The sequence below is a fragment of the Melospiza melodia genome, chromosome 5 (assembly GCF_035770615.1).
Source record: "Melospiza melodia melodia isolate bMelMel2 chromosome 5, bMelMel2.pri, whole genome shotgun sequence".
NCBI classification, from domain to species: domain Eukaryota; kingdom Metazoa; phylum Chordata; class Aves; order Passeriformes; family Passerellidae; genus Melospiza; species Melospiza melodia.
In genome coordinates this window covers 42,799,697-42,822,988 of record NC_086198.1, presented here as the reverse complement: position 1 = coordinate 42,822,988, position 23,292 = coordinate 42,799,697, and the positions used below count along the sequence as shown (strand labels likewise).

Sequence of the window (23,292 nt, the reverse complement as noted above, 5' to 3'; positions counted from 1 at the left end):
ATCAACTTTTGATTAAACAGTTTTTCAAAAGATATATACAAACTCCAACCCTTCCTCAGATCATGGTTAGCAATTTCAGCAAATATATTACAAATACCTATTAAGCTCAAATACCAAAAATGTTTGTGCTTCCATGAAGCAATATCACAGAGATGATTAAATTAGAAAGTGCCCAAGGGACACTGCATTGAAATAAAGTTTGCAGAGAGATTGTCAAGGGGATCTTCTGATGGAATTTTTTTTAAATGGCTTCTGCTAAATACTCTGTGGCTCAGAGAGATATTTTCACTGTCTAATTTATGAATCCTTAAGATGAGTCATGTCTGGCAGAGATGATTTAGTAGTAGGCAGAGGAGGGATAAATTCCACCAAGACAGACAGAAATCAAACCAACTTCCTTGGAGTTTTAATGAGGGTTACAAGAATCCCAGGCAGACCTTTCCAGAATCCAGCTAAGGCAGCAGGCTGCTCAAGTCTGCAGTCTGGGGTACTTACTCTTTGCATAAACACTTCAAAGCAAAGCTCATTGAAGTTAGTGGGGAAGGCTCAGCAAACAGACTGGCCTTGAAATAAACCCAAACAGCCAAACTCTTTCAAAGGTATCAATCCAGCTCCCCTCTGAAGGGTTTCCTTCATGTGGAGGCTAAGAGCAATAACAAGGAGCTTCAGATGTATGTACAAATAAGAAATACAAATACAGTTTGGGGCAGAAAATTAAATATTATCTTCTTGGAATGTTGCTTTACTATTTGATACAAGTAAGAAAAATTTCAGTTTAAAGTTTCTTATCTCCCTTGCCAGACCAAAGCTGACTGTTCTACCAGAGTTAAGTTATAATCATCTTTGATGTTATTTACTATGTGGTTTGACAAACATCAAAACCCAGTTAGTCACTAAATCTTAATTAGGACAGACCTCCCAAAAGCTGTAGCATCAGCACTTGCACAGTAGCAGTGAAAAGAGAGCAGCAAAACCACCACACTCACTAGAAATAAGGGAAGAGGGAAAAATTACATCTAAAGCTAAAACCAACCAAAATGTAAAAAAGCTTTATAAAAATCTTATTTTGATAGCAAAATAAAACTTGTCCCAACACTATGATTCTTGTAACAGCATAAGTATTTCTATTAAGTATAGGTAGATCTTAAGCCAAGAAAACACATTTATACTCCAAAAAGTACATTGCTGCTCATGATGTATCTTCAAAGACAGGAGTGCAATATCAAAGAGCATCTTAAAAGAAAATCACCATGTCCTTAATGGGAAAGTAACACTACCCAGCTATGTAAATATGCTAGAAAATTCTCTGGTTCTGATCAGCATTATGAAAAAAATATTTAGGTTTTCTGCAGGTGTGCAGCATCCCACAGTTCCAGCAGCAGAGGCAAAGTCAGCTTGAAACTTGCAAAAATTTATTTTCTGTTTAAAACCACATTGAACAGCATCATGTGATTTTTTTCTCTTCCTGAACTTCTAAATTCTTTACAACTTTTTGCAGTGCTTTGAGATATCTTTTTAACATTTGCTTCATTGGGTTATATAAGATGAAAAAAGAAAGCTTATGGCATTTCAAAGGAGTTCAACATTTCAGTTATTTTCAGCTTTTTAAAAATTCCACCGCTGGTTATTTGCTTAGCTTAATTGTGCTTTACAATAACTTTTTCTTCTCACAGAATATGTTCTTACAATCTCCCTCCCTCACTGTTTATTTCACCAGTGCTGTGCCACATTGGTTTTCTTTTAAACCTCTTCCCATCAACTCTCCAGGCACTTCTGGTTTTGCCACACTCCATAGAGAAACGAGCAGTAGAACCAGTCTGCTTTAAGGTGCCTGCTTTTTTTTTTTTTTGGAAAGGGAATTTGGTGTGGAAGCTGTGCTATTTTCCCAGGCTCCCATCATCTGCTATCATGACCAAACACAGAACAGGAGGTGGAGAGAGCAAATGGGATGAACAGAGCAAATTCCTCAATCCCTCTCTGCTTCCAAATGTAACCTGTGAAAACTCAGAATTAAAGGCAACCCATTGTTACAAAGTCCCCAAAACGTTAAAGCTTTCAACAGAAGCAAAAAAAACCCAAAAAAAAAAAAAAAAACCAAAAAAAAAAAAAAAAAAAACCAAAAAAAAACCACAAAAAAAAAAAAAAAAAAAAAAAAAAAAAAACCAAAAAACAGGTTTCTCATAGGCAAAGTTAGAGAGCTCCATTGGTGCTGAAGTTTTCAGGGAGATTTTCCACATCCAAATGTCAGACTCAAAAGCGAGTGGGTTCTCTGACCCTGCCCTTCATTCAGTCTCCCGGGAAGAGCCTGACATGTTTAATGCTTTTACAAACTATTCATCACCTCTTGAGTATCCACAAGGTCTCCCACTATCTGTTTGATGGCTCCTTTCCTCCTCTGCTCCACAGGCCATAAACAACAGCCATAAACATTTAACAGCCAAGATAAGCTAATAAATACAGCCTTAAATATTATTGCCTCCACGAACAACAGCGAGAGAGTCATTTCTCCTAAAAAACACCTCCTTAAACCGGAGAGCTTTTTATTAAGCCAGCAAGTGACAGCACAAAAGGCACCTCAGTTGAGCACTACAGCAAAAATGAGTGTATGGGGCTTTGAGGAGAAGCAGCAACACCCACGGGCTTGGTTGAGCAGTCAGTGAATTGGATTTATTTGCCAATGGGATACACGTTTTCCCATTACCCATTCATCTTGAAAAGCTTTTGGATAACCCAGGGTCCTGGCACCCCTTTCCTGCAGCGCCCTTTTTCCTCTCCCTGTTACAAAGGAATTCATCAGGACTGACTCTTCCTTTCCCCTTCCTCTCACAGGGTGTTTTCACTCCATCTCCCACTGACTCCTTTCCATAGTTCCACCATCAAAATGGGCACAAGTAATTTTTCTCCCTATTTTTATATGCATAACCCTCCCTATTCTAGGTTTACACCTGCCTCACCACATAGGATGTAGAGTCAGGCACACCCTGGCCAGCATTTGGCCCATAAAGCCACCAAAGTATCACATATTTGCAACTGACAGATCAGGTTAAAAATGGAAAAGCAGCAGAAAAAGGGTGAAGTTAAACACTTCAGGCTTCTCTTCCCACTTCAATCAAACACCCCTAAGAAGCTTTAAGCAGAGGTGAAACGTGGCAGATGAATTTCAGAAAGACTAGCTTTTCTTCACAGGAATTTGGTTGTCAAGAGCAAAATCAGACCTGTGATTAAAAGGTTTGAACTCCCCTCAGCAGAAGCTACAGGCAGCCCGTAATAATGTTCATTATTGAAATAAACAGGGCCAGGAGACTTCTTCTCCTTTTTAACGCCTTTATTAAAAGTGATCAGCTCAGGATTGGGTAGCTCGGCAGGTCTGCACCTTCCCGTCGTCTCTCCCAAGGCGACTCAGAGGAGGAGGATATGCAGAGCTTTGTCCACAAGGGGCAGAGCTGGGGATCAAGGCCTCGTGGGAGCCTTCAGCGCCTGCTGATCCCTTTCCGGTTTTTCGGTCTCACTCTTGCTCCCCTCCCAGACCTGGCCCGGGGGATCTCAAGACAGGGTGAGGAACGATGAAGGTTTCCCGCATCTCTGCAGGCTCAGCACTCGGTTCCTCACGTCCAGACATCACTCCAGTCTCTCAACTCTTAGGTGGCTCGTTGTTTTTGGTGTTTCTCCGTGAGTTTGGAGTCGGGGGTCCCACAAAGCATTCTGGTCTTGCGAGTCACTTTGCATAACACCCCCCTCCCCCCCCCCAGGTCTCTTCTCCTCACTGTTCGGGAAGGTCCCCACCCGTTACTGTCTCAGGAGAAGGGCCATTACCTCGCCCCAGCCAGAGCTTTTACGAATACAAAAACAACCATTAACAACAACGACCCGTAATTACCATAACACAGGCAGCAGCCCAGCAGTAGTGGTAACTTTTTCTCACAAAAAAAATATTAACCGAATTTTTGTTCATAACAATTATTATTCCAACTCCCTGGGAAGTGGCATGGGACGCTTTTAATTCTGAGGGCCACTTAAAGGCATTTCCATTTTTAAACTCTCCCCATGACTAAAGGGCTTTTGCTCATTCCCAGCCTGTTGGATCTGCATTCTCGACATCCTATGTGCCACACTTGGAAGACTTTATTCTTGTTCCCTGCTCACTCTCATCGCAGAGACAGGAGAATCACACGTTATTGCTTTGGCATATTAAAAGCAAATACAGAGAGGGGTTAATTTATACCTTCCACAAGAGATTTGGGAATGTTATTATGGAACATCTTGAGCGCTGGTAATGTTTTTCTTTTTATTTGCTTTGTTTCTCTGAGCATAGTTATAGAAAGAATAAAAAATAACCTTGGGCATTGTAGGAAATGTGCTGCAATCCAAAAGTAATTCACAGTGCGGTTCTGCTGAGGGCTCTGTGAGCTGAGCATCTCAGCACATTTTGGGGACAGAAAAAATCAGGCAGGCAACCTCCCAATAAAAAATGTCAATATTTGTGGAGCTGCAGTTATCAGGGTGCAGCCCACAGGGACACACGTGTTCCTCTCCAACCTGACAAGAGGGAAAGGCTCATTCCACCAAATTAAAAGGGAGTTTTGTTAACAAGTTACATCAGAATTTATCTTAATGTTCATAAACACACAAATCAACCCTGACCTTCCTCATGGTCCTGAATATTTTTCCCCCCCGTGGTAAATCATTATTTTTCCCCCTTCATCCCACATGCCTGCACAGAGCTACTACAGGGAAATATTATCCCATGGAAACTCAAGCCTTCAGCAGCACATTTAGAAACTAATTAGCTTGAAACCCAGAGGATCAGGAAAACATTTCAAGCATAGCACATCTCTTTTCCTTCTTTCATGACATTTTCCTGCTTCATGAAAGCTGCTGCTCCACTCCACACATTTTGATATTTCACCAGAATTCCTTCCCAGCAAGTTGGGTGATGGCAGAAATAGCAGCCAACGACTGCATGTCAACAAAGGGGTACTGGGGAGAGAGGGAAAGAATCTGATACCTTCATGCACACACCATGCAATTATTTATTCAAGTGAGAGGAGCAAGTCTTCCAGGTGAAAACAAGCTGACTCAGAACTCTCTGATTATTGAAAATGAATCCTTAATAGAAGTAAATGGCCAAGAACTAAATTTCCTCACTGTGCTCGCCATTCAAATTAATTGGAAAGTGGCTGATTTGAGAATATTATATCCTCTAGTGAACTGAAAATGCTGCCTTTTTTTTTTCTCTGAAACCAAGAGTGGAGAATTAAATTAACTCTGAGGTTTGTTTGCTCAGAGTAGGCCACCAAACTGGATTAATTAATCATCATTTATGAACACTCTATCACCCAGAGCAGTCAGAAAACTGCTAAGATAGCAACATGACAGTAGAAATGCTATAAAAACAAATGATAAATTTCCTGCATCTCCAGCCTATAGTAACTTGCCAGGCATTTCTTTGCAGCTCAAAAGAAAATATCCTGGTGAAAACTCTTTCTTAGTTTTTATAGGAGTGCTCAGAATAAACAGAATGATTTACACTTGTTCTGTAACTTGGGGTCCATAGGGAATGCCAGGGAATGTTTCCTTCTTCCGCCCTGGAGATTACAGAGGGTCATATCAGGGATAAGAGACATCATTCCTCCCATCATTCCAAGCCCAGTTAGAAGCAGATTTTCATTTACCACATGTCTAAAGAGAAATGGCAGACAAACTGTCATTTATAGGCACTTATCCAAAGTCATCATCCTTTGGGCTTCTTTTTGCCTGCATGTCCCTTGTCCTCCACAGCTCTGCCTCATGTTCAGCTTGACCTAAACCAACAGTATCCAAAACCCCTGCAATCTGCTTTATTTCCTTAATTTGAACTTGGGTTTGTCCTTAAGTCTGAACTGAGTAGATTTATTTCCTTTTTTAAGAGAGAGTTTATAGTCTGAGGAAGTCTTTTCAATGAGAAAACACAGATGGCAAGAAAACAAATTCCTGTATCATTAATTTCACTAGAAAATGGAAATAACAAGAGAATTGAATTGCTGTAGACTTCTGCAAAGGCTTCCTGGGGCCCACAGATGTGAGTGGCAGCAGCTTTGGCTACAATTAGCTGTGCTGCTGATCACTTGCACAAGTGTGACAAATGAACAGCCATAAAACTTCCATTCAGATCTTCCACCCTCACCCAGCTACACACCAATTGCACAAATTCATCAGAAGCAGTAGTTACTTTTTTCACAGCCTCTCAAAGCATGTGCTGAGAGGGGAAAAAAACTAAAACCCCTCTTTTTTCTACTTCCAGGCTTTGAAAAAAACCAATATATATAACTAATGGATTAGAACCTCCCAACCAGTTTTCTTCATCTGGAACCCCACACATCATGAGGTGTCACAAATGTATATGATCGGGGGAGCGGTGGCTGTGTTGGAATGTGCTCATGATTTGGCCTTTACTTTAGAAGCAAAACTTGGAGAGATAACAGGAAAAAAAAAAAAATCAAACCTAAGAACTGTATTCTCAGAAGGAAAGGAACAAGGCACAAGATTGTTCTGTCAATACTGAGGAATTCATTTAATCCTGCCAACTAAACAATGGAAAAGCAGAAAGCGTTCCTGGGTAAATGAGAACCAATTTTGCTCTTCCAATAGGGAATTTTAAAAGAGCATAGAGGCTCTGCAGCATTTGTACAGCTGTCCCAAGGCCACTTCCCACCACTGCTGGACAGCAGCTTCCAACTCCCATCCTGGGAGCACTCAAGGTGGAGAGCAGACACAGTAATGAATATGGGCACAGGAAATAAAATGCCATTCCGTGCTTTTGTTTCCCCTTCAATCAAAGACAAAAATATTTCTGTCCAAACACTGACTTTGTTGCTTTCTTTAGAGATATTATATTTGGAAAATATTTGATTATCCTGTCAAGAGTATTAAATTATAAACAGATGTGCAGAGTGGAAAGAGAGCAAAACTAAGAAAAAAAAAAAAAAAAAAAAAGTGCTATTTTCAGGCATATAAATGATTTTGCTTCAGCAGCAGAAGGGTCATGAATATGAATAGTGCTGAATTCTAGAGAAGCCATTTGTCATTATTAAAATTAGTGCTTTGTCAACACAAAATTCTCCCTCCCAGCCTCCCCCTAGCTGCAGAAGAATCCACACATTAACTCCTCCCTTCTGGCAAACCTTATTTAAAAAAGCTAAAGACACTAAACATCCATTTCCTCTCAGAACAGTGGAATTCCCACATGACACCCAACTCTGGCTCCTGGGCTTTCCAGCAATGGGCCAAGCAGCAGGAGGAAATGACCTACTAAAGGGGAACATTGATCCTATTTAATTGTGGAGTGGCTGAGAAGATGAGGTGGAACACATTTATACCTAAGTTTCCTAATGGATTTTTTCATTGCAAGTGCTTGATCGATGGGTAGGGAGAGTTTCAGACAGCAACAGAAAGGAATCAGCCAATCTTTTATTCCCAACACAGAATTGCCATCCTTGAGATTGTGATGCACTCCAGCTGTGCCCTCCAGAGGCAGGTGGCTAATCTTTGTCCAAAACCAAGTGCTTTTAGGTAAAGCTGTGCTAAGTCTGGCAGTTACAGAAGGAAAAAAGCGCTTTATTCTGAATTAATAGGGCAGTGCATCCAGAGCAAGCACACAAACTCTGAGTAGAGAATACAGTTTCAAGCCACTGGTTTCTATTCAAAATAGTTTTTTTTGAAGCCCTTTGTTTCTCTCTACTAACTACTGTAGGTTTCATTTTCTATAACACAAGCCTGCATATACAAACATTCCATATAGAGAAAACAAGATTCCATATAGAGAAAACACTGTATATCTAAATTCTAGATGTAAGTGATGTGAAATAGCCCTAGAGACAAAAAGCAAACAGTGAGAGGGTGCGATGGTCCTGCCATTAGTTTGCAAACAATCTGCGATCATCCATGCTCTAAAGTGAGCAGTTAAAACCCATCACCTTTCATCCCCAGTGATTTGGAGGTAGACAGCAAAGAATTAAATCCCATTTTACTCCATGAATAATGCATCATATCTGGGGCTTTTTCACTTCCAAAAAGACCACTGGAGCAAAAGAAGTCAAAAGAGTGTCCAAGATCTTTTGACTCCATGAAGAGCGATTAACTGGATCTTTTAAATTGGTTTGCAGCAAAATGAAACTCCTAGAATAAGCTAATACTCTTCTCCTACAAGTACATTTTAACATTGAAAACAATCTCATCCATTTTCAAGTGTAAACAAAGCACAAGGAGCACACGGATTTACTTGCATACTTCATTTGGTGCAATAACATTAAATGTCATTTAGCACTCATCAAACAAATGCTCCAGCAACAAGGTGATATTCTCCAGCAACATTCCCTACAAATGTTTTCCTTTTCAGCACTTTAAAACAGTTTACAGGAAGAACTTTGCACATTTGCGGGAGTTGAACTAGCAAGGATCTGTTTGCATTGGCTGGGGTTTATTTTGTGAGAAGAGGATGATTTATTACTTTCCTTATGGTTTCTGGGGTAGTACTTAGGGACATGCACCAAGTTCAGGGCAATTTTAAGAGTCACTCTGTTTATGTCAAACACTTTGGGTCATAAAACGCACAAGAACTGGAATCCACCAAATCAATCCACAGAAAAAAACAACTTGTACAGCTTCCAATCTCTGCTTAGCCCGGGCCCAGAGCAGAATAAAAGGGAAGAATAAATTACCTTTTGTGGCATAAAGTGTGCAGAATGCCATCCCACTGCAGAGGAGCCATGAGGGACACTTTCTCCTAAGCTCCATCTGTCTCCCCCTTGGAGGAGCACTAAAAGCTCCTTGTTAATAATTTAACGAACTGATGGACACATTTCCAAGCACGGGGGGCTGGTGCTTAAAGAAGCACCACCTTGGCACAGCAAGAGGGTGAGATTGGGAAGCTGGTGGCTTCTCATCCCCTGATGGACTAGGGACAAGCCTGGGACAGCAGAGCAGGAACCTGCAGGAGGGAAAGCTTTTCTGCAGGTGGATCACTGCTAAAAACCCTCCTGAGACACACACAGAGGTACTTCAGAGCCTGTCTCAAGCATATCTGACCCACAGCCCAGGCTCCAAAGGAGTGCTGCGTAAACACTGTCCCTCAGGCCTGGGTTGGGCAAGGCATTGCTCAAAACAACCCAGAAACCCTCAATTCCATTCATTTTGAATTTACAAACTCAGAATGCACTGACCTAAACACAACTCCTGTAGCAGCTTCCAAAAGAAGAAAGCACAGCCACTGTCCTGCATGTGACTTTATAAACTTCTCCCGTTCCTAATCATCTCAGATGAGGCTCACCTGGACACAATTATCTCTGCGCAGAGCAAACCATTTACTGGGAACCAGGTGTCCCCACTGTTGCCAGGTGTCCCCACTGCTGACAGCTCATTTCTTCAGAATGAGGTTGCTTCAGTCCCCCAAATCTGCCTGCAGCTGTGATCCCATTTCACTGTCAGTCCATCCCAGCTCAGGCCACTGCACTCACTAAAACAGCCAAGTGACAACATTCAGTTTGGTGCCATTTTCATAAAAGTAAAAAATTACAATCTACAGGTAAAACAGCCACAAAACTGAGTTTAATCACCTCGTGGAAAGAAAACGCTGGGAAATACATTTGTCACGTTATTCTTATAAACTCTCTTTATTCCTCTGAAATAAATCATGAGATCTACAAGGCAGTGGCCACGTAAAGGCTGATAACAAGAAGTTATATCAGCTTTAAGGAGAACATGAAGACAGAGATACTTAGCTGAGATACCATCCTTCACAAAGCCTGGGAGTGTTTGTGTCAGAATTTATTCCCTTACTTACAGCCAGGCTATTCTAGGCACACCAGCCAGCACCGGGGGGGGACAGCAAATTGGATTTGTAGTGTGCCACGCCTGAAAGGCTCCTCTTGCCCCCAGATCAGCATTTTCATGACCCACCTGTCCAACTATGGCAACGACCGCCTGGGCCTCTACACCTTTGCCAACCTCGCCAGCTTTGTCAGGAGCTCCACGAACCTGAGGCTGCAGACGCTGCCCCCCGTGCAGCTGGCCCAGAAGTACTTCCAGCTCTTCCCCGAGCAGACTGACCCCCTGTGGCAGGTAAAGGCACCTCCTTTCCCTCCTCCTGCTGCAATCCCCTCGTTGGAACGAGCATCTTTTCTTCTAAAAAGCCTTTTTCGAGCGTGGGAATGTGAGTTCAACACTGTCATCTAATGGTTACCTGTACCTGCCTCTTCTACCTGGAATACTGTGAGCCACACTGAGCTTGTGGTTACACAGGGTTAAATCCAGGAGGGCACCAAGGAAACCTGTGCAGTTATTTAGGGCTTACACTTGCAAAAAGGTGCAGAAAATTTCCCCTATAATTTTTGGCCCAGCTACAAAGGAAGTATAAATCTACAATATTTTCACTGGGCTGCAGCAATTCTGTTCAGCTGATAATTTTATCCATCATATTTAGTTAATTTTATTCACCAGCAAAGTGTATCCTCTGTTACCTCTGCAAAAGCAGCATCTGTATGGTAACTGCTTTGAAGAGCAGCCAGTCCCAACCTCTTCTGCAGGGCCTTTTGTTCACAGGTTTTTATTTTGCATTCATAGGTAGGAGAAAGCTAAGGAGATTGATAATATCCCACATTTCTATTTTGTCCTTCCCTTTTGCATTCTCACGTAAATTAAAATTGGCACTAAGCCCCATGCATCCAGAACCACTCTGACAGCTCAAAAAGTAATGCCTCAAAGCCATCCAGAGGCTTCCATCTGAACCTCAAATGGAAATTTGATTAAATCAATGTTCCAATTTTTTTCCCCCTTCTTTTTCTTTTCTGCTAGTGACTGAACCTTGTCCTCAGTCATTCAAAACCACTGTACACACACTGTGGGGTGTTGCTGCTCAGTGTAGGGCTCTGGCATTAGTGCAGAACACTCAGACCCTGCAGAGGTTTCAGATTCCCAGTGTGATGGGCACCACCACCTTTTGTCCTTCAGAACCCGTGTGACGATAAGAGACACAGGGATATTTGGTCCAGAGACAAAACTTGTGACCACCTGCCCAAATTCCTGGTGATAGGACCCCAGAAAACAGGTAAGGAGCACAAGGAGAGCTTTTAAAAGTTTCTACAGAGTCAAAGGTCCTTTTTTAATTTTTTAATATTTCCTAATGGCACCTCTTTTCATTGTCATAGGTACAACAGCCCTGTATTTATTCCTTCTGATGCACCCTTCCATTATCAGCAATCTCCCCAGCCCAAAAACTTTTGAGGAAGTTCAATTCTTCAATGGCAACAACTACCACAAGGGAATTGACTGGTAAGGAGAATGACAAAATCGAGGTGTTCATTCTTAATGCATGGGAAATCACAGTGGAACAATTCCAGGAGCGGGTGTGACATCCCCTTAATTACTGGATGAATTTGTTATGCTGGGAATTATTATTAGATGGAAAGAGAATCTAATTGGTAATGATGGGGCATTTAATCAAGCCCCTAATTTTGTTTAGATATTACAGTAAGGATTTTCTGAGTTTTCACACAAACAAATGCAAGAGGCAGTTCTGTCATGAGTAACATCTCTGTCTTGTCATAGCTGTAGCTGCACTGACTTACACTCTGTTCCTTCCAAAGTGGCTTTTCATGAAGTGAGGTTCCATTTATCTCTTCACAAGGATCCATCCAATCAATTTTAAATGGAAAAGACCATTCAAAGCCAAAATTCAAATCATGTAGTTCTGAAAGTGTCCAAAAGCAAAAATGTGTCAGTCCCAAAATGAAGTACTTCAACAATGTTAAAATTAAACAGTTTGACATTTAAATGTTGACATTAAATGTTGACATTTTGAAGCTTTTCCCAATTTTTTTCTGCAGCTAAAACTGAACTCACTCCAAACTGGTGAAAGATATCCCTTTGACACTGAAGTTATTAGCAAAAATCCCATCCATCACAGGAAAAACCTAATTACCAGACTTCATGAGGGCTTTAGCTATTACCAGCACCACCTAAGAGCCAAGATGCATTCCCATTACTCCAGTCTGGGCTGAGCTGAAAAATTAAATTTTGCTTCTTGAGAATTATGTCTGAAAATTCACCTTGTCACCCACCATGAAATGGGAAGCATGGGGCCATGACCCTGTTGTGCTTCTGCTCATTTTGACAAGTCTCTTCCCCTCCAAGGTACATGGAATTCTTCCCCACTCCTTCCAACACCACCACCGACCTCCTGTTTGAGAAGAGTGCCAACTATTTCCACTCTGAGGAAGCTCCCAGGAGAGCTGCTTCCCTCATCCCCAAGGCCAAGATCATCACCATCCTCATTGACCCGTCGGACCGCGCCTACTCCTGGTACCAGGTATGGAATTCTGTGCCCCAGGAATGCACAGTGGGGCCACTGCCAGGGGATGGTGGTGGCATCAGTGGGAACCTGTGTCCTTGGGCAATAATGGGAGTTGTGGCACAGCCTTGGCACCCCGTGGAAGCAGGAGGGTGCTGGATGCCACCTTGTGCAGCTGGCACCTGTGACACTGGTGTTGGGAATGATGGAAGTTCCCAGCACAGAGCTGCCACCAGCTGGGATCAAACAGTTCAGTCTCAATTACAGCTGACAGGGCACAGAGGGAGAGCAGGGCTCCATGCCCAGGGAGATACACAGGGAAGAGGAGCATGGCCCAGCCAGGGAATCAGAGCTCCTAATGCTGAGCTCTGGCCCCACTCCCCTTCCCCCAGTGTGTGCTCAGCAGCCTGCAACCGTGCTCAGATGCACCCAGTGTCTCCTGAAGTTTCCAAGGAGGTAAAAAGGGCTGTGACTGGAGACACTGGCTTTTTTCTCTGCTTGGAAACAAAAGCAAGCCTGTTGTTTTCCCCAGGAAACTCCAGGATGCTCTTCTTTGCCTTTTACTGAGCCAACACCCTTCCATAACAAAATCTGCACTACTTAAAAATTCTATTTTTAGGGAAATATATAGTCATGCTTGTGAAAATGGCATAGGCAAACACATAAAGGAAACACTAAATGCAGTGTTAAAATAGCCTGGGATTAATAACACTGGGACAGCATGAAATACATAATTTCTGATCCCGCCAGCTAGTTCTGCAAGGAGCAAAGCACGGCCAGGGGCTGCAGCTTGTACCGGGTCACGTCTCACTGGCAGCTTTCCAGCTGCCGAGGCAAAGCAGTAAAGCAGTGATTTTTAAGATTTTTAAGAATTCAGGCTTCATCTGCAGCATCCATACCGTTGCACGTATTTCCTTCCCTGCGTTCCCGCAGCACCAGCGCTCCCACGAGGACCCCGCCGCCCTGAGGTTCGATTTCTACGAGGTGATCGCGGGCGGGCCCCGGGCGCCGCCGGAGCTGCGGGCGCTGCAGCGGCGCTGCCTGGAGCCCGGCTGGTACGCGCTGCACATCCACAGGTGGCTCTCGCACTTCCCGCCCGCTCAGGTAAGGGAGCCCGCCCGGCTTGGCCGCCCTTGGCACGGCCCGAAGCTGTCCCGAGGCTCCTGCGCCCCGGGAAAGCCGCGGCGTCACACCTCGAGCCAGGGCTTTTAAGAAATATAAATTTCATCCTGCTCCCTAGTCAGTCCCCATCATAGAAAGCTTCACGTCTTTGATCCTCAGATGGAATTGGCCTTTCTTAGAGCTGGAGCACAGATTCCTTCTTTTGCCCCCTCTTCCTTCAGATATTTTATTGCATTGTCTTTTATAACTTCGCTGTGAAAAGTTTACCTAAAGGCATAGATCTAAAGAATACCTCCATTGTTGAAGTAATAATAACCTAATAATAATAAAATAATAAAATAACCTAAAGCAAACATTTTAGTACTGCAAAGCACATGCATGGACACTCCTTATCCAAGGACATGGCCACATGGCAGCTCATGCCTGTGCCTCCTGTCAGGCAAAGCTGGAAAAGGCTCTGTCATCAGCAAGGATCCCCAGAGTGTGCCCTGGGTGGGACAGAATGTGCTGAAAGGAGGCAGAGCTGAGCATTGCCTACTTTGTCAGGGACCTGGGGGAAAAAAAACCAAACCAAACAACAAAAAGAATTAGAAGCTCTGTCTTCTTGCAATCCTGATTTTTCTTTTTATCCAGCCTCAGCTGTACTAAAGAGAGGAGAAGCAGGTCAATCCCGTTTCCACGAGAAGGGAGGAAATCTCAGCCATTTACTTCTTTCTTTCCTCTGCCCTTTGTACTCTTTGATAAATGGGGAGGAGTCCCGCCCAGATCTGCTGAGCTGGCAGCAAGGGCAGCATTGCCCTGGGAGCCAACAGGCCACGTCTCCTCCTTGCCCACCACATCCCAGCTTATTCCTCCAGAGGAGAGGGGGATGTCCTGGCAAACTGAGCATGCAGAGGGTGCTGAGCATCCCATGCCCTGTTCCCTGGGCTCCTCCTCTGCCCTCACCTGGAGCTGCTGCCTTCTCTCCTCAGGACTTCCAACAGACACATCGTAAACCTCAACAATATTTTACATCCTTTCCTTATCTCTTTTCTCAGAGTTGTCTGAGTGTCAGGTTTGGCTTGGGAGGTTTAACTCCTGCATTTGAACAAGGTGCACACTCAGAGTTACAAGGTGCCCACCTATGCAAATCCAACTCAACAAAGTAAAAATCAAACCTAAAAAGGGGTTCATCCACATGAATGCTTTTAGCACTGTACAAAGTCATTTAAAGCTAATTTAAATCCAGGTTGTCACAGAAATGAAATAATGCCATTTTTTGGTTACCCATAGTCCTGTTTCCAAATCAGTGCCATATTTTCCCCTGCAGTTGCTCATTATTGATGGACAGCAGCTGAGAAGTGACCCTGCTACTGTGATGGATGAAGTGCAGAAGTTTCTGGGAGTCTCTCCTCACTACAATTACTCTGAAGTCCTAACGTGAGTGTATTCCCTTTCTTATCTGCCCTGTGGGGTCCCAGGGCACATCCCTTCCCACCAGGATCCCTGCATTACTAATTACAAACACATCAGGACAACAATAACTTGGAGAAGCCTGGGCTTCTTTCCCATCAGTGTCCAGGAGCTGAAGCCTGCAGTGTCAGGTGTGGAAAGTTTGCCTTCACCATTCCAAAGGAGCTTGATGGCAGAGGCTGGGTGAGAAGCACTCATTCCCCAATCCCATCTTCCTGTCTGCATTTCCATGTACAGCTGAGACTCCTGCAGGGGAGGGAGTGGGCTGAATTCCCCTCTCCCCTCGTAGTCCAGCAGAAAATTGTAAGAAGCTTTTGCCCTGAGCCTCCCTGTGTGAGGAGCATCATCTCTTACAGCCCCAGCCCTGGGATATCTGTGGCCTGAGAAGCCTGGCACTGCTTTTCCAAGCCCCTGAGCCAGCACATGGAGTGGGAAGCAGCACAGCCTCTGCTTCACCTTCCCTGCAGGCTGATCCTGAGGGAAACACAACCACAGACTTTGCAGCCGCCCCACACTGCTCCTCTCTGCTTGCAATTTCCATTTAATGTTTCCTCTCCTGGCAGGGTTCAGCTTATTTATATCACAGGTTCAAAGTAAGACTTCAGTGCTTAAGGAAGTTGCTCTGCCAAAACCTTTTTCTAGAGAAAGAATTTTGGATTTCAGAATGCAATTTTTAAAGTCATTAGTTTCCAAAGAGGGTGGAGGGGAGGAGGAGTCTGATCACAGAGCTGAGCTATTGATGCTTGAACAATTCACAACTGCACATCTGCAGTGCCTTCTGCTGGGTTTTTAAAATCCACACCCACAGACATACATCTTCCTTGCTGGAACTAAATTAAAGTCATGGAGTCGCACAGCAGGAAGAAATTTGGCCTCTCATACTGGTTTGGACAGGAAAAATGGATTGTAAACAGATCCATAAAATTATGCACTCCCTGTTTAGAGGCATCAAGAATGCAAATGTGCTGTGGAAGCCCTCACTTCTGCATGGATTTGGGATGGAAGGGGAAAATGCATTAAAGTGTGTAGCTGCTTTCTGGCAGGGCTTGTCAAAGGGGAAAAGATTGCCTAGGATTGTTCCTATTCATTACTGCCTAACCACTGCACAGCACACATTCCTAAAGGCGTCAGGAAGCAGCCTAAGGAGCCAGGCCTGTGAGCAGCACTGGGCAACAAGTCCATCACCCTGAGTAATTGTGTGAAAGTCCTTCAGGAGAGGGAAATCAAGCCAGGCAGAAGGGAGCCATGGGAGGGGAGCGGAGGGGCACAGAGGCAGGGCTGGAGGAAAAGACAGGATGAGAGGAGTGTGCTCAGGAAAGTGTTCTCCCTTGGAGGGCTGCTACATTCTGTCAGAGTGAGAGAGAGATCCTCATGGTGGCATTTCTTGGCTCTGCTCTCCCAGGCATTCCCTGCCTCTGGCATCAGGTACTGCCTTCCCAGAACCCTGCCTCTCCCCCAGGCTTCCTCTGCAGGGAAGGGAAGATAACCAGGCCTCCAAGGCTTGCTGCTGACAGCTCTAAAACGCTCCCCTGTAGCTTCAGCCTTAGGGCTATCACTATTTTTAAATAAATACCTCCACTGTGCCCAATTACATTCACAGAAGCCCTGAGAGTTCTGTGATTTCTGAACACAGAGAGTTGAATTCAGCCTGAACTGTCTCACCCTCTTTTCCCCTTCCCAAATTTGCACATCATAATGTTCAATAAGCTGCTTCTGAGGCAGAAGGATTGTTTGGGGCATAGTTTTGCAGTTTCCCTTTTACCCAGCACATGATGTTGCTGCTCCTCTTGGGAAATCAATGCAAGGCAGCTAAAGCACTTCACCATGCAGGGAGCAGATGGGAAAGGCCAAAGCAGAAATGAATCTATCATCAATATACCCATTTAATCAATGATTTATTTGTTTTTAATTGATACAGCTGCAGAGACAATTTAGGAAACAAAGGTCAGGCTGCATTAATAGGCTGGGCAAGAAAAAACCCATGGAGAAGGTTCACCCTTCTCCTGAAATTCACTCACTTCTGCATCCATATCGTAGGGACAGGGCAGGGGCAGAAAGGTGGTGTGTAACTAATTAACTCTGTGCTCCAGCCAATTATCTTTCATCCCTCTCAAACATCTGCTGAGCAGCAGGAATGAGCAGTGTTTGCATGTTTTATGGCTGCTTCCAGTCCCGGAGCAGTAAATTCCAAACCCGACGCCACGTGGTGCCGTTCGTTCCTCAGCAAGCCCGTTTCCAAGCCCTCATCCAAACCCCTTCTATCTCTGCATTTCAGACTCCACAATCAAATGGCATGGCTCAGATAAGGCTGCTAAGACAGTGTTTATGCTACAATGCCGCCCTAGGAAGGAAAATGGTATTGAGATGCAGTGATAGGGAGCAGCCAGCTTCTTCCTCAGGAAGGTTAAATCATCAGCACCCAAGCAGCGCTTCCTCAGGAGACCTGCACATCACCCTGCGGGCTGGACAAGGACAACAAAAATTACCCAGTGCAGGTAGTGGGAAAAACTTCCTGCCTTTAGACACTTCCAAGGCAGATTTGTGGGAAAAAATGAATCCCCAGAGTTTGTACAGGTTGCCCCCTCTGTCCTCAGAATTCCAGTCATCCAGGGAGATGTGTGCAGCATTAATTTTGGGCTAACACTGATGTCTCAGTAGCCAGGAAATGTTTCTGTAGCAAGGTCTTTTAAAAGATATGATCCTCCACAGGTTTGACCCTCAGAAAGGCTTCTGGTGCCAGTTATTGGAAGGAGGGAAAACAAAGTGCCTGGGGAAAAGCAAAGGTCGGAAATACCCACCAATGGACCAAGAGGTAAGGGCTGTTCGGAAATTTATGGGAGCAGTTTTAATACTGACCTTAAATAAACACACTGATTCCTTTCCCCCCTTTGTTGTATTTTCAATGGATTGATGTTTTTAAAAATCAGAAACTCGAGCTTTGGAAGAGAGGGCATTGAGTTCCCCCTGTGAGAGCCAATTTGTGGGGGGTGTTATAGGTTAGTTGCGGTGGGGAATGAATCACCGACTAATAAGTCCAAATAACATGGAATTTATTAATTGATAGAGCAAGCGATAATAGGCAAAGTCAGCGCCCCGGGCGCGCTGGGCGACAGGAGAGTCTCCGCTCTGACACTGCCGCACTCTTCTGATTTTCTGTGGAGTTCTTATACAGTCCTTCTTCCGGGCTGATGTGAAGTACTCTGCATATTCTTCTTTTGTGTTTAGGTGGTCATAGTCCACCTCCCGGGGTCTGAAGAAGAAGGTTGGTAATTTTCCTTTGTCTGATTCCTGGAATTTTTAGGTTCAATCTGCTGAGTTCTTGGAATTTTAGGTTTACTGAGCGGATAAGCTGATACTGTGTTATCAATCATAGCAAACCCCCCACCCATATTAACAGTTTACTAAACAGATAAACAAATGTTTGTGAAACCTATTGTCTTTTGGCTTCATCTTCCTTATCTTTTAAAGTCTGGAAATTTACTTAAACAAACTAGAGATGTTGCAACAGTCTTACTGGAATTACTTTGTCAGCTTGGATGAACAAACTTAAAGTTTTAACCCATTACGGGGGGGGTCTCCTTTAACCTGATCTTGGTTTGTTTCTCCCCCCTCTCAGTCCCGAGCGTTTCTGTCGAGCTACTACCGCGAGCACAACGTGGAGCTGTCCAAGCTGCTGCACAGGCTGGGCCAGCCGCTGCCCTCGTGGCTGCGGCAGGAGCTGCAGAAGGTCAGGTAGCACCGGGGGCGCCCGGCCCGGCGCATCCCTGCCCGCCCGCACCCTCCCGCTCCTCCGGCTCACTCGGCATCGTCAGGACAGGACCTCACGGACCGCGCCCTTCCCAGCGAATCCAGACAAACCACAGGAGAATACATAAAAAGCCCCAAACCCAAGCCCGACAAGTGTTGGAATGGCCGCGCTGCCGGCGGAGCGGCACCGAGCCCCTCGGGCGCCTCCCGGCCGCTCCTCCTGCATCCCGGCCGGGGCCGCGCCGAGCCTCGCTCCTCCCTTCAGGGGGCACCAGGAACTCTGCGTGGGACGGACGGACACCGCACGGACAAACTGCAGTCTGTCCGGACACGGGCAAAGGATGGGAACGTCTCTCGCTGGACTGGGAGGTTGGTCATGCGCTGGGCTTTTCCCGCTTTGTTTGCAAATCCTTTCATGTTCCCAGCAGGCCGTGCAGCGGGCACTGCCTGCAGCCTGCTATTGACAGCTGAGCTTCTGTCTGCTGAGCAGCGCTGTGCTTTTGAAACCTCAGACACTGCGTGAGTCATTTAGGGTCTCAGTCTGCAAACTGGTGCAGAAAAGTACCTTTAATTACCTTTTTCAGTGTTCTGGACACAAACAGTGTGCCGGAGCACAAACCCTTCCTGTAGACTTTTATGGAGTCGAAAGGACAAACACAGCCCCTGTATATCACACAAACATGTATGACATACATATCTTCACTCCTGAATATCTGCCTTGTGTATCTCTAGATCAGACACACACTCACTTTTAAATATCTGCTTTTTGTGCCCACAGGGAAATGAAAGGGTGGTTTACCAGAAATATGACATGAACTGTGCTTGGTTCTCAGAGCTGTGGGGGCAAGGTCAGCAAGGCAGGGCAGAAACTCCTTACTTGTCCTGGATGGAGGTCATTCCTCAGATCTGGAAGTGGTAAACACATGTATTTGTATGTGACATAGAAACCCACAATCCCTTATCTTAGAGCACTGGCAACACCACAGATGACTGGAATAATGAGAGCTCTGGATAAGTAAGGCTTGGTCAGAGAAGAGTATCTACATGGAGCATTTGATAGAATTATAGCTGTTAAAATGCATTAAAACTGGCTCAGCTTTAATTAGAAGAGGACTGCCTCACTCTTGATTAAAAGCTGAATAAACATGACACTGGTTTCAGGAGCTTTTCAAGGAAATGAGACAAACACTAGAGAATCCAGAAAATTATTTCTTGTTCTTAACTTTTTGTTTAGAAAGAAGTCCATCTCTCCAGCTCTCAGCTCTGTAATGGCACCATGTCCTAAAAATCCACCAGATATTTTTATACCTCACTCTTATTTTTTAGGTTTGAATGGGCCTCACATTTCCGAGAGACCTCATGTTCCATTGAGAACTGACATTTGAATTGACTTCTTTATGTGTCACAAAGATGAAATAACATTATTTCCAGGTTCACTCCCTCCACTTGTAACAGGACCCACCAGCACAGAATTTCTCTGCACCACCGTGTGACAGAGGAGCCTTTGTGAACTGCCTGGAAATGATCTCCTTTGCTTTTTTATGCCTTTTTATGTCACTGACCACATCGTTGTTGGGATTCTTACAGACCAGCAAAACAAAGGCAGCAAAAATGCAACAATTATTGAAGGCAAGAGGGCTGTGGCTGGGAAAGACTGTGCTGGTCCTTCTTTCTGTCTGTAAGCCACAGGATTCCTGTGCTGCAGGCTTTAATTCAGAGTTTCACAGTGCTGCAGGGGGGCTGCAGCTGCAGTTTGCTCCCATTGCCCTGGAAATGAGAATTCCAGGATGTGACCCTGTGGGGCAGGGAGGGGAGTCAGGGCCCGTGGCAGCAGAGCTGATGATGAAAGCAGAGCTTTGGGAAAGCTGAGCTCCTATAACTGAGGTTGTCTTTGAGCAAGAAGCAATCAGAACGGAATCCAAACCCCTCTAAATTATGCATTGACCTCTCAAGGTCTAAAATAAAGTTGCAGGATTAACTGCTCTGAGATGTTGTCTAATAAACCAAATTTCCTCTCTGACAGGGGAGCAGGCTGCCGAGAGTCCCCCAAACAAATTAAAATGGCGGAATTAGAAATTCCTGGGGGAGGAAGAGGTTGTGTAATGAAAGCGCTGATGGGTCCAGGCTCTCTGATGTGATAATGAGGCAGTGGGGATGTGCCCTGAATACAGAACCAGGAGCTGAGTGTTTGCTCCTCTTCCATCTCCCCCTCCCCACATGAGGCAGGGAGATGGGGGATCTTTCATCCCCTGAACAGCCAGGGGGTGGGGTGCTCCTTTCCCCTCTGCTGGGCCACCCAAAAGAGAGACATCAACCACTCATTTAGCTCTCATCAGTAACAAATTATGTTCATAATAGGCTTAAAATTGATGTTTCTAACAGGAATGTGAGTGTGCAACATCTGTGTCAAGCAGGGACATAAATCAGCAGTGACCAATGGTAATTTGATTGTACTGAACTAAGGCTAAGTTTGGAGTTTTTCTGCATAACTCTGTGTTCATGGGACAGGAATTTCCCTGTCAGACAACATTTCTTACACTGTCTTTATTTCTCTTTTTGTGTTCCAGTTCATCCTTTTAGTGTGACTGCAAAGGTGTGGACCTGCCCACAGACTCGATTCCTCCATCACTCTCCTACCTAGAAAAGCTGCCAAAAAGAAATCAGGACTTGCAAGCAACACAGATTCTGAAGTGTTCAGTGCTCCAGTGACTGGATAACTTTTATAAGACTTCTATGATTTCTGCAGTATTTCAGAGCAAAGGACATCCTGTTGATAGACCTGAGGAAAAATTTCACTGTCTTGCCCTTTTTACTCAAATTTTTCTTTCCCCTCCTACATGATGACAGCAAATCCAGTTGAACAAATACTTGGTGTTGAAGCAGAAGGAATGAAAATAAATTTTGATCACTCAAAGTATTTTTGTTGGGGGGGGTGGGGATGGTGAGGGAGGTCAAGGGCTGTACTTGCTGGAATTGTTTTAAATAATTGATGTGCTCACAGCTGATTATGGGTTCTTCTCACTGCCACAGAATAAACACTTCTGATGGTGTATTACAGACAGAGCTTTGCTTCTTCCCTTAAACCCTCCTTCCCATTTCCTGAGCCAAAATCTGGGCCTGCCCTCCCTAAGTTTGGCCTCCCTGCACCCCACAGGAGAGGGACACGCAGCCCCAAGCAAGCTCTTGCCCTAATTAAAAATAATTTTCTTCTGCTCCGTTTGAGGAATCTTGAAAGGCCCTGATTCCAGCTACTGCAAATTCCTCAAACTGTGCATTCAGAAGTGTGAGACAGCTTTTTTTCTCTCCCTAAAATCTCATAATGCTTCTATTTTTTATTATAAAATATTCATTTGTTTTACTGATCTGTGTCAGAATGAGGTTAAATCATAGCAGAGTCGAGGATTTGTTCTACAAACCTTCCAGAATAGCTAATTCCACCTCCCTAGAGCTTCTATCATTGAGCAAATTAGAAATGACATTACAGATATCTCACCACAAGTTTTGCCCTTTTTTCCAGGTCTGCCTGGTGCTTGTAGACAAATTTTCAAAGGTAGCTAAATTTCCAAAGTATTTTAGGAGTCTAAATCTGTTTAAAAAAACCCAGGAAAACAAAAAACCCCAAACTTGTGGGCCCCTATACTTGTAGGCCCTAAAAATCAGCTGGCTCTCCATCGGGCTTTCCAGGTCCAGGCAAATTTCCTGCCTCAGTCTTATTTAATAAAACAACAGCAGAATTCTTGAAAAATTTTACTACTCCCAGAAAATTAATGAATCAGACTATTCCCTCCTAGAACCTGGAAACCTGAACTAACTTGTGAGGTGATCTGTTTGTGTAAAGAGCTTTTCCTATGTCCAGGGAGAAAGGAGAGGAGGGGAGGGGAGGGGAGGGGAGGGGAGGGGAGGGGAGGGGAGGGGAGGGGAGGGGAGGGGAGGGGAGGGGAGGGGAGGGGAGGGGAGGGGAGGGGAGGGGAGGGGAGGGGAGGGGAGGGGAGGGGAGGGGAGGGGAGGGGAGGGGAGGGGAGGGGAGGGGAGAGGAGGGGAGGGGAGGGGAGAGGAGAGGAGAGGAGAGGAGAGGAGAGGAGAGGAGAGGAGAGGAGAGGAGAGGAGAGGAGAGGAGAGGAGAGGAGAGGAGAGGAGAGGAGAGGAGAGGAGAGGAGAGGAGAGGAGAGGAGAGGAGAGGAGAGGAGAGGAGAGGAGAGGAGAGGAGAGGAGAGGAGAGGAGAGGAGAGGAGAGGAGAGGAGAGGAGAGGAGAGGAGAGGAGAGGAGAGGAGAGGAGAGGAGAGGAGAGGAGAGGAGAGGAGAGGAGAGGAGAGGAGAGGAGAGGAGAGGAGAGGAGAGGAGAGGAGAGGAGAGGAGAGGAGAGGAGAGGAGAGGAGAGGAGAGGAGAGGAGAGGAGAGGAGAGGAGAGGAGAGGAGAGGAGAGGAGAGGAGAGGAGAGGAGAGGAGAGCTCTTTGTCAGGCCTGTAAATATCCAAATCCCAGTCAGCAACTGATTTATAGAATGGCAGAAATGAATCCTGCATATAATTTATACTCCTATTTCTGCTCATGAGGAATTAAAGACTTCCCAGGAAACCAGATTGATATTTGCATTTCAGTCAGCTGCAGCTGCTGGGTGTGGAGAAAAACATTTAAAACATCTCAATAA

The 23,292-nt window shown here is 44.9% G+C and overlaps 1 protein-coding gene across 1 annotated transcript in view; it reads left to right on the top strand.

The window, feature by feature from the left end:
- LOC134418634 (bifunctional heparan sulfate N-deacetylase/N-sulfotransferase 4) overlaps positions 1-21,700 on the top strand; it is a 66,695-nt gene extending 44,995 nt beyond the window's left edge. Inside the window, exons 7-15 of the mRNA XM_063157195.1 lie at positions 9,913-10,095; positions 10,984-11,080; positions 11,181-11,304; positions 12,166-12,340; positions 13,256-13,426; positions 14,754-14,863; positions 17,606-17,708; positions 18,513-19,012; positions 21,211-21,700. Of these exons, the coding sequence (XP_063013265.1) occupies positions 9,913-10,095; positions 10,984-11,080; positions 11,181-11,304; positions 12,166-12,340; positions 13,256-13,426; positions 14,754-14,863; positions 17,606-17,708; positions 18,513-18,632 (1,083 nt within the window). The 3' untranslated portion in view covers positions 18,633-19,012; positions 21,211-21,700. The remainder of the gene's footprint in view (positions 1-9,912; positions 10,096-10,983; positions 11,081-11,180; positions 11,305-12,165; positions 12,341-13,255; positions 13,427-14,753; positions 14,864-17,605; positions 17,709-18,512; positions 19,013-21,210) is intronic.
- The last annotated feature ends 1,592 nt before the right edge of the window (positions 21,701-23,292 follow it).